This window comes from Dendrobium catenatum, unplaced genomic scaffold (assembly GCF_001605985.2).
Source record: "Dendrobium catenatum unplaced genomic scaffold, ASM160598v2 fragScaff_scaffold_740, whole genome shotgun sequence".
NCBI lineage: Eukaryota > Viridiplantae > Streptophyta > Magnoliopsida > Asparagales > Orchidaceae > Dendrobium > Dendrobium catenatum.
The window spans coordinates 706,913-721,614 of NW_021319202.1; the positions used below are offsets into that span (position 1 = coordinate 706,913).

At 35.2% G+C, this 14,702-nt stretch overlaps 1 protein-coding gene across 2 annotated transcripts; it reads right to left on the bottom strand.

The window, feature by feature from the left end:
- Positions 1 to 12,155: 12,155 nt before the first annotated feature.
- LOC110110221 (uncharacterized protein C24B11.05) lies at positions 12,156 to 14,414 on the bottom strand. Of its 2 annotated transcripts, none has more exons than XM_020841602.2 (9): positions 14,275 to 14,414; positions 13,891 to 13,970; positions 13,713 to 13,778; positions 13,522 to 13,619; positions 13,386 to 13,423; positions 13,204 to 13,291; positions 12,845 to 13,111; positions 12,577 to 12,642; positions 12,156 to 12,488 (listed from the first exon to the last, which is right to left on the bottom strand). In XM_020841602.2, exons 2-9 carry the CDS (start codon positions 13,952 to 13,954, stop codon positions 12,333 to 12,335), a joined length of 843 nt encoding a protein of 280 aa, XP_020697261.1. In that variant the 5' UTR covers positions 13,955 to 13,970; positions 14,275 to 14,414; the 3' UTR covers positions 12,156 to 12,332. The 2 variants fall into 2 exon arrangements, with proteins under 2 accessions (XP_020697261.1, XP_028552199.1); XM_028696366.1 differs by having other exon boundaries at positions 13,891 to 13,973.
- Between the last annotated feature and the right edge of the window lie 288 nt (positions 14,415 to 14,702).

A 14,702-nucleotide genomic window follows, 5' to 3' on the forward strand; every position in this document is an offset into this window, starting at 1 on the left:
TATGTCGATGGGTAGTGTTGTATGTGAGAGGGGTTATAATGATGTGCAGGGTCATGTTTGCACACCCATAATTATCTGTGCAGGTATCTGTTCATAGGTATCTTATAGGTTACGAACAATTTGATCAAAATGAGGATATACTCCTCCCTCGAGACAACTCGTTTGAGGGTCTCGCTCAGGAGCTAAAATGAGCTTAAAATTAGAGCATGGAAAATCGCGGCCGGTCACATCCTCCAAGCGATTGCCCTGCATCGGGCAGGGGGTGGAGGCAATCTCATAAGTTGTTTTTCAACCAGGCAAATCTTTTTCTATTTAAGCCAAAGTTAATTCTCCCATGCTCTATAAGTCAAGGAGCTGCCATCACACATTGCCACCTCTTAAAGAAATTCACTCTCACATATGCTTGGAGACAACACTTAGATGTTACTCGCCTTTTTTACCTCAACAGGGTGATCCAGATCGGCCTGCCATCTCTCACTAACGGCAGTTAGATGTCACTCACCCCCTTGCGTCTCGATAGACCGACTGTTGATTATCATTCGATCCTATCTAAATCGCCTTCTTTAACTGCGCACTAGATTAGCACTGACAATTTATTACTATAGATTAATGAGACAATTATATGCAGGGACAACTACATTCTTCCAAACTCTATAAAAAGGGGAGGGAGAAGAAAAAAGGGAGGGACGAGGGAGGAGACTCTGAAGAACATGTGCCAAATTATAGAGATAGAAAAAGAAAGTTAAAATTATGTTATTTTTAAGAGAATCCATAGAAGAAAGAGACACACAAAGCATTGTATTATTTTTCTTACAAGGCTTAAGCTCCATAGTGTAGGGCTCTTATTTTCTCTATTATTGTATCTCTGATTTGAATAATAAGAATTTTCTCTAAATTTGTATCTCTCTACAATCCACCTCTTTTTTTTTACCCACCTCCTCTCTTCTTTCCTTATATTCTCCCAACGGCTCTTGGCCTACATATAGCATGAAGTATGGCCCATCATCATCCAACGAATAAAACGGGGTTTAACAACATTAACATGTGGATGACAACCACTTTTTCTGTATGCAATGTATTACAAATTATCTCGATTGAAAAAATTAGCCTAAGGGATATATTATAAATTTTTCATAAAATTACAAAGCTTTTTTTTTTCCAATCATACACTTAGAATTTTAAAATCTATATATTTATTTTATAATACACTCAGATTGCCTATACTTTGATTTAGGAAGAGGAAGGAGAGGAAGGATCCTCCATCCCTCTCTCTTACAAATGGTCCTCCTCTTTTAGGCGAATTATTACGTCCGGTCACCGGACGTCCGGACATCCAATCCAGACGCGTCATGTCACCCGAATATATTGGGTCCCTGTGTATTTTGGTGACGTGACGCATCTGGATTGGTGTTCGGACGAATCCGGACACCGGACATAATAATTTGCCCCTCTTTTAAAAGTCTGTCTTTGAGGACCAGCGTAATATTAAAAGCATTCCATTTTGGCATGAAAGAAGACAAAGAAGAGTGCAAAACTCTGGAAAAAATTATATAAAACAATTTTAATACATTATATCAAAACATTAAAATATAAAATATTAATATTTATAACTTAGTTTGAAAAGATAAATCTAAATAAGTTTCTTCTATTATTTTATTAATTAACTATTTTCCCTAATAAATAAAATAAAATCTGTAACTACTCTGGTTAGGTTTGATGTCTTCAGTTGCAACGGCCGAGTTAAGAAGGACAAGGTCCCTACGAGGAGTTGCCAGAGGTCAGTCCGGCTTTGCAAATGGGCATTTACTGTTATGAAAGCGACTTTCTCAGCTCCTTAGGGCATCTCCAGCCGAAAACTTCATTTTTCACGGCAAAGTAACGCAAAACTTCAAAATGGCGCGGTGATGCTCCAATCGAACGCCATTTTAGATGTTTTTGAGAAGGTAACGATCGCCCTCCCTTTCGCGCGTTTTTTCGGTTGAGAGAAAAAATGGCGTGAGTGAACAGTGCGACGCCAATATTGGCGTCGCACTTTTCATCCGCAATCAAATGGCCTAAAAAATGGCGATCGGTTGGAGCAAAATAAGAACGGCAAACACTTGTTTGCCGTTCGGTTGGAGATGCCCTTAGGCTTGGCTTATTCGTCTACTGACGCCAAATACTAGTTAAGCGCTTCCAGGTCAATAAATGTTCTTTATGTGGAAATCTAATAGCAAGATTAGCGCTTATGTGGAAAACTAATAAGCTAGGTTAACGCTATGGTCAGCAGTATTGGAAAATTCTACAAATAAACATATTAAAAGCATTTAAATTTTAAGCTAATGAACAAGGTTAAGCCATGTTTTCTTTCCGCGCAAGTTGCGTGAGTAGCAAGAGGGAATCCCAACTAGGGTGCAAACGGGTCAAGCCAACTCATGAGTTTAGGGTCGAGCATGACTCGGTAACATGTTTGACGAGTCAAGCTTTATCGAACTCATGAGTCAAGCTCGAACACGATTTTGAGCGCGACAACTTATCAAGCTCGAGCTTGAACAACCCTCTGCTCGACTCGTGAGCTCGTCGAGCAGCTCGAGACAAACGCTGGCTAGCAGGAAAAAGAAATCGTGTACGCGGGAAAATGAAATGCGAGATCTTGTCGGCGGGAAAATGATGCGAACGGACGGATGATGGCGAAGGCGACGCGAACAGAGAGGACGAAGACGAATGTTGGCGAAGACGACGTGAACTGACGAACGTTGAATAGCTCGTGACGGACGCTGGGGAAGACTACGCGAACAGACGGACGTTGGGGAAGACTACGCGAACGAACGGACTCTGGCGAAGATGACGTGAACAGACGAACAATGGCAAGTGGCGATAGACGGACGCGGATGAGTAGCTCGAATCGCCATGCGATGAGCAGCTCGACGAGCTCTTTTTTTCCCGTTGAGTTGAGCTCAAGCTCGACTTTTGACGATCGAGTTTGACTCGAATACCCCCTGACTCCCGCCCGACTTGACTCGTTTGCACCTCTAATCCCGACAGCCTTACACCGTATGAAAGCAAGAGGGAAGCACGTTGATTGTTGGCAGATAGGTTTCTTTTATGATAGAAATCATAAGCGATTGTATGCCAAGTTTGATGTCAGTTTTGTACTTTTGTGAACTTTTCAATCTAAATTGCCTAAACCCTAAAAAGTTCAAAGCCTTGGATGTCACCTATGATATGAAGAGTAAATTGCCTGAGGAGGACGCAACAGTTGTTCTGATTAGTAATCAAAAGTAGTGAGCTTGTCAAGAACTTGATAATATATAATCAAATGGCTTTGCAAAATTTCCTAAATATAGAGGAATCAACATTGTTTAAGCTGAGTGGAGTAAGAAGTCTATAGCATAAGGTTTGAAGGACCGCAAAAGTCATTGAATTTTTTGAAGAGAGTTGGAAAAAGCGATGTATTTTGCCAGTGAGAAATCAAAGTTTTGAAGGATAAGTTGGCTTGAGTTCCAATTGAAGTTGATTTTGACTATATTTGTGACAACTTTCTCACTGTTTTATAAATTAGTTTTTAAGAACAAAAAATTTTAGTTCAAAATATTTTTTTACTAAGGAAAAAAATTCAAAAAAATTAAGAAAGTCATCCCAAATAAAATCTTATTCAACAAAAATTCATTAAAATCTAAAATTAATTGGATTCTTTTTTTTTTTTTTTTTTATCAAGTACTAAAAATGAACCATCTTTTGCTTGTAGATTTTGGCAAGACTAGTTGTCATCTTGCTTGACAAGCTGATGTTACCAACTGCTCCTTTGCCATAATGGATGATTCCTATGTATAGCGACCTAATACAGCTGATGAAAAAAATGAACATGGAGATGGATTGTTGATAAATTGTATTTTTTTTTTTAATTTTAATTTTTGATATCCTATGAGCTATCACTTCTACTAACTATGGCTTTCGCAACACTTTTTTACCAGCAATTTAAACCCCTGCAAAATTCGTTGTAGTGATTTAAGAACAATTACAAATCCGTTGTATTTATTATTGTTGCAAATGGTTTCCCCGACGCTCCCGAAGTTGTTGCATTAGGTACATATTTTTTTACTTTTACCGTTGTAATTCTATATGGATGATCCTATAGCAAAGATTAAAATCGCTGCTATGCTAAACGATTCACCACATAACATTGATTAAAGCCGCTGTCATTTTGTAAGATTTTATTATTATTATTAGTGCTGCTTGATTATTAAATTAACTAGTTTATCTAGTGCAATTTTAGAATTTGGTGTATAAAAAAAAACATAATGAACAACCTCCATCATATTATCATTCTATATACAATAATAAAATAATCAAATAGAATTATATTTGCAATATTTAATAAAATTTAACACCAATGGCAAGCTACATATATTTCTACAGAACAAAACCATGTAACTGTTGATATATGTTACAATTCAATACTAAAAAAATTAAATGAACTTTTCTACAAAATATATAGCTAAATTGGCACTTGAAAACATGCATCAATTCATGAGGGTGTGCAAATAATAGCTCAAGTCAAAAGCAATTTCATTTAACATACAAACCATCATAGTTAAAGAAATGTACAAATAAAGCAATAGATGATTATGATAATATCAACTCAAACCAAATGACATGAGCAAATATAAGTGAATCGGCCGAGGAATATTGGACATAATAAGTAACATCAAATTTTGTAATAATCCTGATAATAAAATTCATATTATCATACATCATAATATATATAATTATTTAAAAACAAATATAAAATCAAATTTCTGATAACATTTCAAAACAAAATATCAGTCATATATAAGAAAAATATTGTGCATACCATTTTATATTTTTCATTTCCTTCTTTTACACTTTTGATGTCTGTTAGGGAAAATTGATCATTGTTTCCCTTGAGGTTGTGACTTATTGCTAACAAAATCTTTCAATACTAAGAAAAATCTATATATTAAATAAAAATATATGAACATCCCCCACAAAGTAATAACACATTTAAGTGATGACTAAATAAATATTACATCTCAAAAAGATACAGCAATCTAGAATATATAGGCCTGCCAAGTTTCACTTCAATCAACTGGATGAGCAAGTGGATTGTGAATTTGTGATAGCAAAAAATGATGGGAGCAACTCAGCAAGTACTTCTCCATATCACATAGAGTCAACTCAATTTCCTTCTATTTCTAGTCGATTTCAACTAGATTTATCACCTTTGCATAAATGAATTTCTTGAAATGTGAATTCCAACAATGATAGTTATTACTTCAATCGATAGTGCACATGATCTTGATGCAACAGAAAAAATATCCTCAATTAGTAGTGCATGGCTATCATGACTTTTTAGGCCTATTATTATGTACTATTTAATATTAACACACTTAGAAATATTTGATGAGTAACCCTTTGGTAACTACATATTCTTGAGAACTTCAATAATCTCAACTTATCTTTCTTCAACATGGTAAAAGAACGCAGTGGTAAAACATAACTAGCATCCAAAAGATCATGAGAATGCAGTTCAGACTTCACTCTAATTTGAACCTAATCCTGTTGAGCTTGCAAGTTGTCTTTAGATTTATTAAGATCCTGTATTAATGCAGAGATGAAGTTATCACAAACAATTTTCCATATATACATCACATCTAAGTTACGAGATAATGAGTTATATTTCCAATAAAATAAAAAATATTATTTTTTTTCTTCCACTTATTGACAACACTTTCGTTGATAGATATTGCAGTTTTGTACCCTCTCATCTATGTTTTTAACTTGTCTTTACTATTTTTTTCTAAGAGTGAATTAATAATTTATAATTTAGTCAAAATTTCACTACCAAAAATCATTGCATGCGCAGATTTGAGTTCATCTATATTATCAAAGTACTATTTATGCTTATGAATTAATAAATGAGATGATGTAGGCCCTCGTTAGTGGCCCATAAATACAAACTTTTTATTCTTGTTCAAACACAAGGACTTTGTATTTTGCGCACAACATGGACAAGCAAACCTATTTTTAGTCCTCCCCCCATAACATGTCATATGAGGGAAAGTCATTTATAGCCCACAATAACGATACACGCATCATACAATTTTCTTCGCTTGCTCCATCATAACATTGAACACTTTACCATAGCTATTGTAGTTCATGAATCAGAGGTTTGAGATAAATGTCATTGTCATTTCCAGGATTTTTCTCACTTGACATAATCATTGAAAGACTAAAAGATAATTGCTTCATTCCACTCTACAGGGGCATATTGTATGGCACCAAAAGCACTGGCAAAATGTTTTATGTACTGCTCATAATATTAAAAGGATTAAAACTATCAGTGGCTAAACTAAGACAAACATAATGTGGATCTACGACGAAATTAGGCAATCTGGAAACGAATGATTTCCATGCTTTCCCATTAGCTAGGTGTCACAACATACCATATGTATTTGATTGCGTAGCATGCCAAATAATATCCTTTGTAGATTTTTTTTTTTTTTAAATAATCTTTGAAGTATTAGAATAAAGAAAAAATATCAAACAATTAATTTTTGTGAGCTTCATTTGAACTTTCTTTTCTTGTGCAATATTGGTCTTTTGATTAGGAACCCATCTTGAGGCTCCATAAGCTTCATATGCATTTTGATTGGACTTATGTCCCTAAATAATGTGCAATCATTAGGGCATCATTAGGACATGAGTGTATCTTTGTATAATCAAGATTGAAAACCTTCATTAAATGTTTAACTTTATATGTAATTCTAAGCAATGAAGTCCCTTATGCAAATGCTTCAATCAATAACTCTAATAACACATCGAAAGATCTTGTAGTTCAAGAGTTTAGACATTTTAAACAAAATAAATATAAATTGAACAATAGCTTTGAAAATATCTTACATCCCGTATATAATTATGCTCCCACATCTTCTAATAATTTTGAGTATTTTTCATCTTCTTTAGTTGAATCTTGCTTAAGGTTTTGATGCTGATCAACTAAGTTAACCGAGTCATTGATTGGAGCAAATATAGCCCTTAATAATCCTTCAATATCATATATATTTGATTGCTCAAGTTGAATAGTTTGTGATTCAAAATTAGACGTATTGTCAACACCTTCATTTACTGCACCTCTAACAACAACATAATGATCCTCCCCATGTCGATTCCAAAGAATGTATCATGTAAAGAATCCATTGAAGATAACATGTTTCTTGACATCTTTTATTGAAGGAAATCTATTGATGCATGATTTACATGGACATAATATTTTTTCTAATAGATTCACACTTTGACTAGCAAAATCTAAAAAATCTTTGACTCCACTGGTGTATTCACAACTTCATTTTGATTTGGTTATCCAACTCTTATCCATTTTAAAAAGAAGCCGCATCTTTAAACCATTGACAATAATTGCAAAATCGCTTTAGTTCATGTATAATTCAATTAGTTATTGAAATTGCTAATATGGATTGTCAATTGACTTATATTGATGCTAGCATGCATGTGGATGTTGTTATGAATCTCTCACAGATTTAGAGAGGAAGGGGTTTCAATGTCATATAATTTTTCTAAAGCATGTCGATCTCATTATTGACCAATTTCTTCAACTATTGCAAGTTAAGAGCATAACAAATTTGGCCCTCTTGAAGGCCATAAATGAGTGCCCTAAATGAGTGCCTTTTGAGTATTAGGAGATTCATAGTTCTACATATTCAACATTTATGGCAAGAGCTGAATTACCAAATATTGAAGTGATTCATTCAGCTCTTGTGTTTGTTGATCTTGACAAATTTTCAAAACTTCTAAGCACTAATGAACTAAATTGTAAATTGTTAATTAAATTCAATAAAAGATATGATGCTTTTTAAAGAAAAATTATAGAACCACCATAGTGGTGCCTCCTTGAAGGTAGCAAAGAAAAAAAAAATATTTCAACATGTCACTAACAATTAGAAGAGAAATCAGCAACCCAAATTGATTGACATGGTTAGTGGGATTAGATTTATCATTATAGAAATCAAGTACCAACATAATAACTTCGAAGGGTCCAAAACCTCTACAATTAAAACATAGAAAGCATTTGTTAATCGATCCTTATATTTTATTTCTCATCAAGAGAATTGTGCTTCCATGGTACTCTCCTTAGGGAGATAAGGCTCATCATTTTTAAATAATCATAGTAGAAACTCTCAAAGTTAAGCAGTGTCATTGTCTAATAGACATAGTTGATTCTCAACTATGAGGGGAAGAAGGAAGAGGAAAAACTTGTGCAAAATGGTCGAATATGTTTTGGATCACCTTTTTCAAACTATCAACTATATACTATTGTTATTAAGACATGACATAGCCATTATTTCACTTGTTGTGCAAGGACCTCTTACTATTCTCAATGAGTTTTTTTTGGCGAGTACATTTAGTAGATCGGTGAATTCTCTAAATAAGCTAATGCATTCTTCATAAATTTGTTGTACGAATTCAACGTTTTGGTAAAGAACAATTATTACTTCCTCTGATCGGTCGCCAATAACATGTCGCCACGTGCTCTTACTCTTTACCGCGCGGCCCGATGACTTGCCCGAACCGGAACCCATGAATGCTATGTTCGCGTATTACGAGGTATTACTCGGTATTTGCTCGGTATTGCTAAGTATTGCTTGACAATAACGAGAAATACGGCTCTGTGAAGACAAATACCGAGTTGTACCAAGTTTTTTCTTACCGAATTTTTCTAGAAAAACTCGGTATTTGCTAGAAATACAGAATTGTACCGAATTTTTCTAGAAATACCGAGTTGTACCGAGTTTTTCTAGAAAACTCGGTACAACTCGGTATTTGCTCGGTATTGCTCGGTATTTGCTCAGTATTGGTTATTGCAGAGCAAAATCGACCAATACCTAGCAATATCGAGCAATACCTAACAAAATTGAGAAATACCGAGCCATCCTGGGTCCGTTCCGGGTCGGGTTGTCGGTCCGCGAGGTAAATAGTGAGAACGCGTTGCGCGATTCTATTAGCGGCTGAACTTAGAGCTACATCCTGTGACCGGACCAAATAAAAGTTCCTTGGTAAATGGCAAAATGAGATATAGCCCGGGCAAGTTGCACGAGATATTACTCTTGCCAATTCAAAATTCTATGCAACATCAGATTTAACAAATTTTAGTTTGCAGAAAATTTTAGTTTATACACAATCAGTGACTTCTTAAGCTTACTTCAAAATTTCTTAATAATTTAATTAACATGGTTCAAATAAATATAAATGTAAACTAACATTAAAATAAAAAAATAAAAAAAGATTATTCAATTGAGAATTTGATCCACTTAAACATATGGCTTTGCTCAGTCAACCATCATAGTGATGTCCTCTTAGGTAGGTTACTAAGGTCTTGTTTGAGACGGCTTAATTTTGTCTTTTCTGTTTCGAAACGGCAAAGTTATTTATGGGTTGTATGTATCTGACTCTTTTGTAAAACTGCTTTTTTTTTTTTCGGAATTTCATTTTTGTACTGTTTTCAAAAACTTTTTAATATTGACTTCTCCGTTAAAAACTTTAATTCTTTCAAACAAAAATTTTAAAACTATTTTTTACAGAAGGCGTCGGGTAATCAAACAAAGCCTAAATATAAATGATTTAATAAGAGTTATTTAGGACACGGAGAAGCTCATGGTCCATGGTACTCTAATCCTTTAATTACATTTAGGTTACTTTTAGCGTTCTAGAACGCTATGCTCATTGCTTTTGTGGGGCCTCAATATCAATTTCAAATTTTAAAGCAACTTAAGTGTTTTGAACCCTAACTAGGTTGGTTTCTTTCGGTGATAATATAACATGTTTGAGCTTTATTATATTAACTTTCATTCTAGATTTATTAGTTATAGATAAAAAAAAAATATTAATGGTTATTCAAAAATATCTCAAACGGTCTATCTAAGATTATGATATGTATGTTTATGATTTTTATTTTTACTTTCTAATTCAATTATATTTCAATTTCTTACAAATATTTTAACCTAAGCCATAAAATAAAAACAACCGTGCAAAGGTCGTTATGTGGGCATATATGCGGATGTGCTGAGCTTCATTTTGATGGTTGTACTTGGGATTAGTGAGAGTTGCATGTTGTTAAAAATTGGGACGAGAGCGGAGGCCGTATGTGCAGGAGGTCATGGTGTGTGGAGCTCACAAGAGTCTGGACATTGCGGGTGTGCGGAGCTGTGAGACTAGCTATGTTTTGAATTTATCTTACCCGGACAATTTTGAAATACATCGGAAATGAATTATAAGGTGAGTTCAATCTAAAGCTTTACTCCATGTAAATACTAGGGGTGTCAATTCGGATCAGCGAGTCGGATTCGGGTCGAACTCGGAACTGATCCGGCACTGTTCGGGTCAACCCGAATCCAACCCGTTTTTAAAAACGGGTCGGGTTTCTAGACCCGAACCCGACCCAATTCGGGTCTGGGTCAACCCGACCCGACACGAATGACCCGAAGTTGACCTAAAATTGCTAATTTCCGGGTCAATATTCGATTTTCAGGTCAAAATCGGGTAAAAAACAGATCAATCTCGAGTTTTCGGGTCAAATATGAGTTTTCGGGTCAATTTCGGGTTGCTGGGTCAACCCGAATCCGACCCGATTTTTAAAACGGGTTGATTTGTTCAACCCGAACCCGACTCGTTACGGGTTCGGGTTGACCCGAACCCGAATTTTTCCGGGCCGGATTCGTATCCTATTTCGGGTCGTGTCAAATACTCTCAATAAAGTAGCCCCATAATAATTAATTTACATTTGGGATATTCATAGTTTAGGATATTTATTTTTAAAAAAGCATTAAATTTGCTAAATTTTATTATTAAATTTAATTTAATCAATAAATATTTATTTTATTTTTGATAAAAATCTTCAAATCCTTTCAAATGTAATATTCTTTTCATGCATACGATAATTGAAATATATTTATATCTCCATACAATTAAATGGGCACTAAACAAACAATTCATGAGAGACGATACGATGGTGAGTGCTGACTGTAGACGACATAGTCGACAATAGCTAAACAGGCCTTGTGAACAATTGTAATGTCCCAATGGGCCTAAGCTACAGGTTTTAAGTGCCAGATATCATGGGCTGTTGGTTGGGCCAAATATTTTGAAGATCAAGGAATTATATTTTTGGCTTATGAAAATTTTGAATTTATGATAATTCAATTTGAATTTGTGTTCTCTAAACTATCACAGATATGCCATACTAACCCGTTATGAAGATAAATATATAAAAACTCAATTGGTTTTTTTTGTTCTTTCTTTCTTTCTTTCTTTTTTTTTTTTTTAATAAAACTTACAAAGGGTCTATGTTTTAAAGTAAAAAGGGATTATAAGCTTAATATATCATAAGCTCTCTCAGAATATAATATTTAAAACAAAACCTATGAGCCATTGATTCAATCTATTACAAGAAATGATCCAAAAGAAAAGAAAGCAATCCTCAAAATTGTGTGCAACCCTCAAATCTGTGTTGGTTTTTTGTGTGGAATCTGATTATGCTGATCAATCGAGTTGTATTGCTACCTCACACCTCAATTCAATTTGTTGATCTCACTGGAGGTTGTAGGGGGTTTTCCATCTAAAAAGTTTTTTTCCCACACATCGTCCCAGCACTGTGTACCAGAGCTCCTCAGCACTGCATAATTTGATTGAAAAAGACAAAGAGTACTGTAGCACTATGACGCTCCAAACCTTGGTGCTGTCATGCAGATAACACACATAGAATTGAGTGTCGCGGCACTCCAACAAGGGGTGTCAATATTTGACATGACACAAAAACCCGACCTGAACCCGACCCAAAATTTTTGGGTTAGACACGATGTGGTGTGGCTCCATGATTTTTTCTGAGTCTCTAACTTTTCCACATTAAATCTCGACATTTTTTTCTTTCCGCTACAATTTTCTATTTCTTCTTTGTTCCATGTATAGTTGTACTTTCCACTCAACAATATGTGATCTCTATAGTAAGACCCCAATCATGTGGTTGAGGTTCTCTTCTTAATTCCACATTTCTTATTCAGTTTTCCTTCTACCGGTCATCTTTATTCTTTCATTCTCTCAAATGTCTAAATTCAGCATCAATGATTATATATAAAATCACATCAAAAGCAACAACACGAAATCAAGAAGAATTTGAACTAACTAGTTATTTATATTACAATCAGAACTGGGAGACACAAAAATCCTGCAACGATTTTTTTTTTTTCCCTCTATTCCCTGATTTACCAACTTAAATATATAGTAAGTATAGTAACCGGAAACAAAGCCGGTTAATTAATCAATTAGGCTGTAACCGAGGTCGCTATGGCAATCTTGCTCTGATACAGCACATCTTCTGACTTCTCATCTTCTTCCCAAAGCTCAGACAGTGCCTCTCTAATGTTGTGGATACTCTCCAGGATGTGATCTGCGCCCTTAACCGCATGTGAAGAACCCACCTATGTAATAAATAATTCAATCAAATTATTAAAAAGAAAATTCAGTTAAGCAATTCCATAACAGAAACTGATAGTTATGGAATCTCACCAGCACTGTACCAAGACCGATCCTTTTAGCAGCTTGGATATTTCGCACGCTATCATCGAAAAATATCTACAGAACGTTAATTTGAAACATAATTTAGAAAGCTTTTAACCTCATGCTATATGGATATTTAACGTTTTCGTTTGCGGACTGTTTTCTTACTGCTTCTTAAAACGGCTTTTTAGTTAATTTTGTACTGAATAGTTGCTTTAAGAAGCACTAAGAAAGACGTCCCAAACGAAACCTAAGTGGCCATCAGTGGTATGCTTACAGCTCTTTGAGGATCAATATTAGCTAGTTTAAGAGCAAGCTCCATGGCAAATTCCGATGGTTTACAAAGAATTGGTGTCTTTGGGAGTTCTGCACCGGCGATAGGCCTGGCCGAGTGCTCCAAAATATCGAATAGATTGTTCGAACCACACAATTCGTAGTTCGGATCATTCAGGCTTTCAAAGCATATAATTCCTTCAAAACAATCCTCCAAACCAAGCTTGCTCAGTACTCTGGCGGCATGAACTTTATCTGCGTTGGTGAATATCTATAGACAAAACAGAAGTTAGTGAAGAAGCACAAGAGTGAGGGTATTGGTTTTGTACTTTTGTTTGTAGTAATTAGTTGCTGAAGTCTTACAACTTTGCGAATTGGCAGGCTAAGTAGAAGATGCCTAAGGATAGGATCCGGCTTCAGCTTCTCATAAGGTAACCTCCCATGCACAAAACTACAAGTTTGGCAAAGAAAACAGCATTAACATTTAAGCAAATATGACATGAAAAGAAGAAAAGAAAAAAAAATATATGGGAATTAGCTGGAACCTGTGATAATCATCGTAGTTGAAAGAATAGCCAATTGCCTTGAAAATAAATGGCGCAAACAGCATAAGAGATTCAGAATGACATTTCATAATGAGCATAAACTAGATAAAAAGGACATTAGAATGAGCTAAATTACCCTCAATCCCGCCATGGTTGTCCCATAGTTCTTATAAAGCAGGTTGCTTAGCTCTGAGACCTTACTCCTCTCAATCCCAAGCTTCTCCACCATATACTCTATGGATTGAATAAGTTCAAAGAGCATGTCAGGAGAACATGAAGAGGGTTTACTAAAAGGATGAGAAGAAGAAAGCTTGGAAAGAAACACACCTCCAATGTTCTTGAGGCACTCGCCAGCTAGGCCAGAGCTCAGAGGGTATAAAGTATCATCAAGATCTTTATGTTCACGCCAAAAAGAAGGAAAAAATATAGATAAATAAAAGGGAACATATAACAAACGTTATTGTTTTGATATATAAAAAACAAAGTTTCAGGGCAAAATGCGTACCAAAGATTAGGCAATCCACCTTCGACGACCTCTGCTCCTTATGATACAGATTCTCGTAGGCCATTTGGAAAAAAATATTCCTTCAAATCCAAACATATAAAACTTAGAAAACCAATTGGCATAGAATCTTAATCATCTTGCTTAACGGAAATAAGTATTATTTTCATCTTTTTCACATAGGAAGCCAAAATAATCTCATAGATGCTAACATTCTTTAGAAAAATCTAGCGAAGCATACAAAGCTGCCCCAAAGAAAGAGAACTTTGAAAGACCCAAGAACAAAAAGAATAAAATTGGATAAATATATGTAAGAAATCTCAAAAGCCTTGAATTGTTTATGATGAAAAAGGATAGAAGGAAGATGATTCTTTTAGAGGAACCTACCGGAATATGCAGGCAAAACAAGGCGAGGCTCAATGCGGAAGGATAAAAAACGGAAAAAGCTCTGAATAATCGATAATAATCAAAACAGAGTAAGAGAAAGCAGGAGGAGGGGAAGAAGAAGGGGGACTGCGGAGGGTTTAAATAGCCTGTTAGCCGTAGCCGTTGCATTCTTTAACCAATAAGGATTTGGAAGATAATCACAGACTGGTTCAGCACGTACCTGGCACGTGTGAACGGGTTTGCCGTCCCTCTGCCCGGTGGCTGCAGAGTCCCATAAGTTTTCTTTCTAACCTAACTAGACTCAACCCATCCTTTATTATTGGTTGAGAGTTTTGAATAGCAATCAAAAGATTTTATGTTCGAAGATATTTTAAGTTTTTAGCTTATATATGTGATATATGTGTGAATTTAACTTAATTGCTTCAAAA

Bases quoted from the DNA above. Each gene is read 5' to 3' on its own strand.
- LOC110110221 (XM_020841602.2), bottom strand. From the start codon at position 13,954: ATGGCCTACGAGAATCTGTATCATAAGGAGCAGAGGTCGTCGAAGGTG. The intron at 13,292-13,385 runs GTTCCAGCTAAT...CCAAACTTGTAG, and splicing joins AACTACGATGATTATCACAG to TTTTGTGCATGGGAGGTTAC. The intron at 13,112-13,203 runs GTAAGACTTCAG...TTTTGTCTATAG, and splicing joins GCCTGCCAATTCGCAAAGTT to ATATTCACCAACGCAGATAA.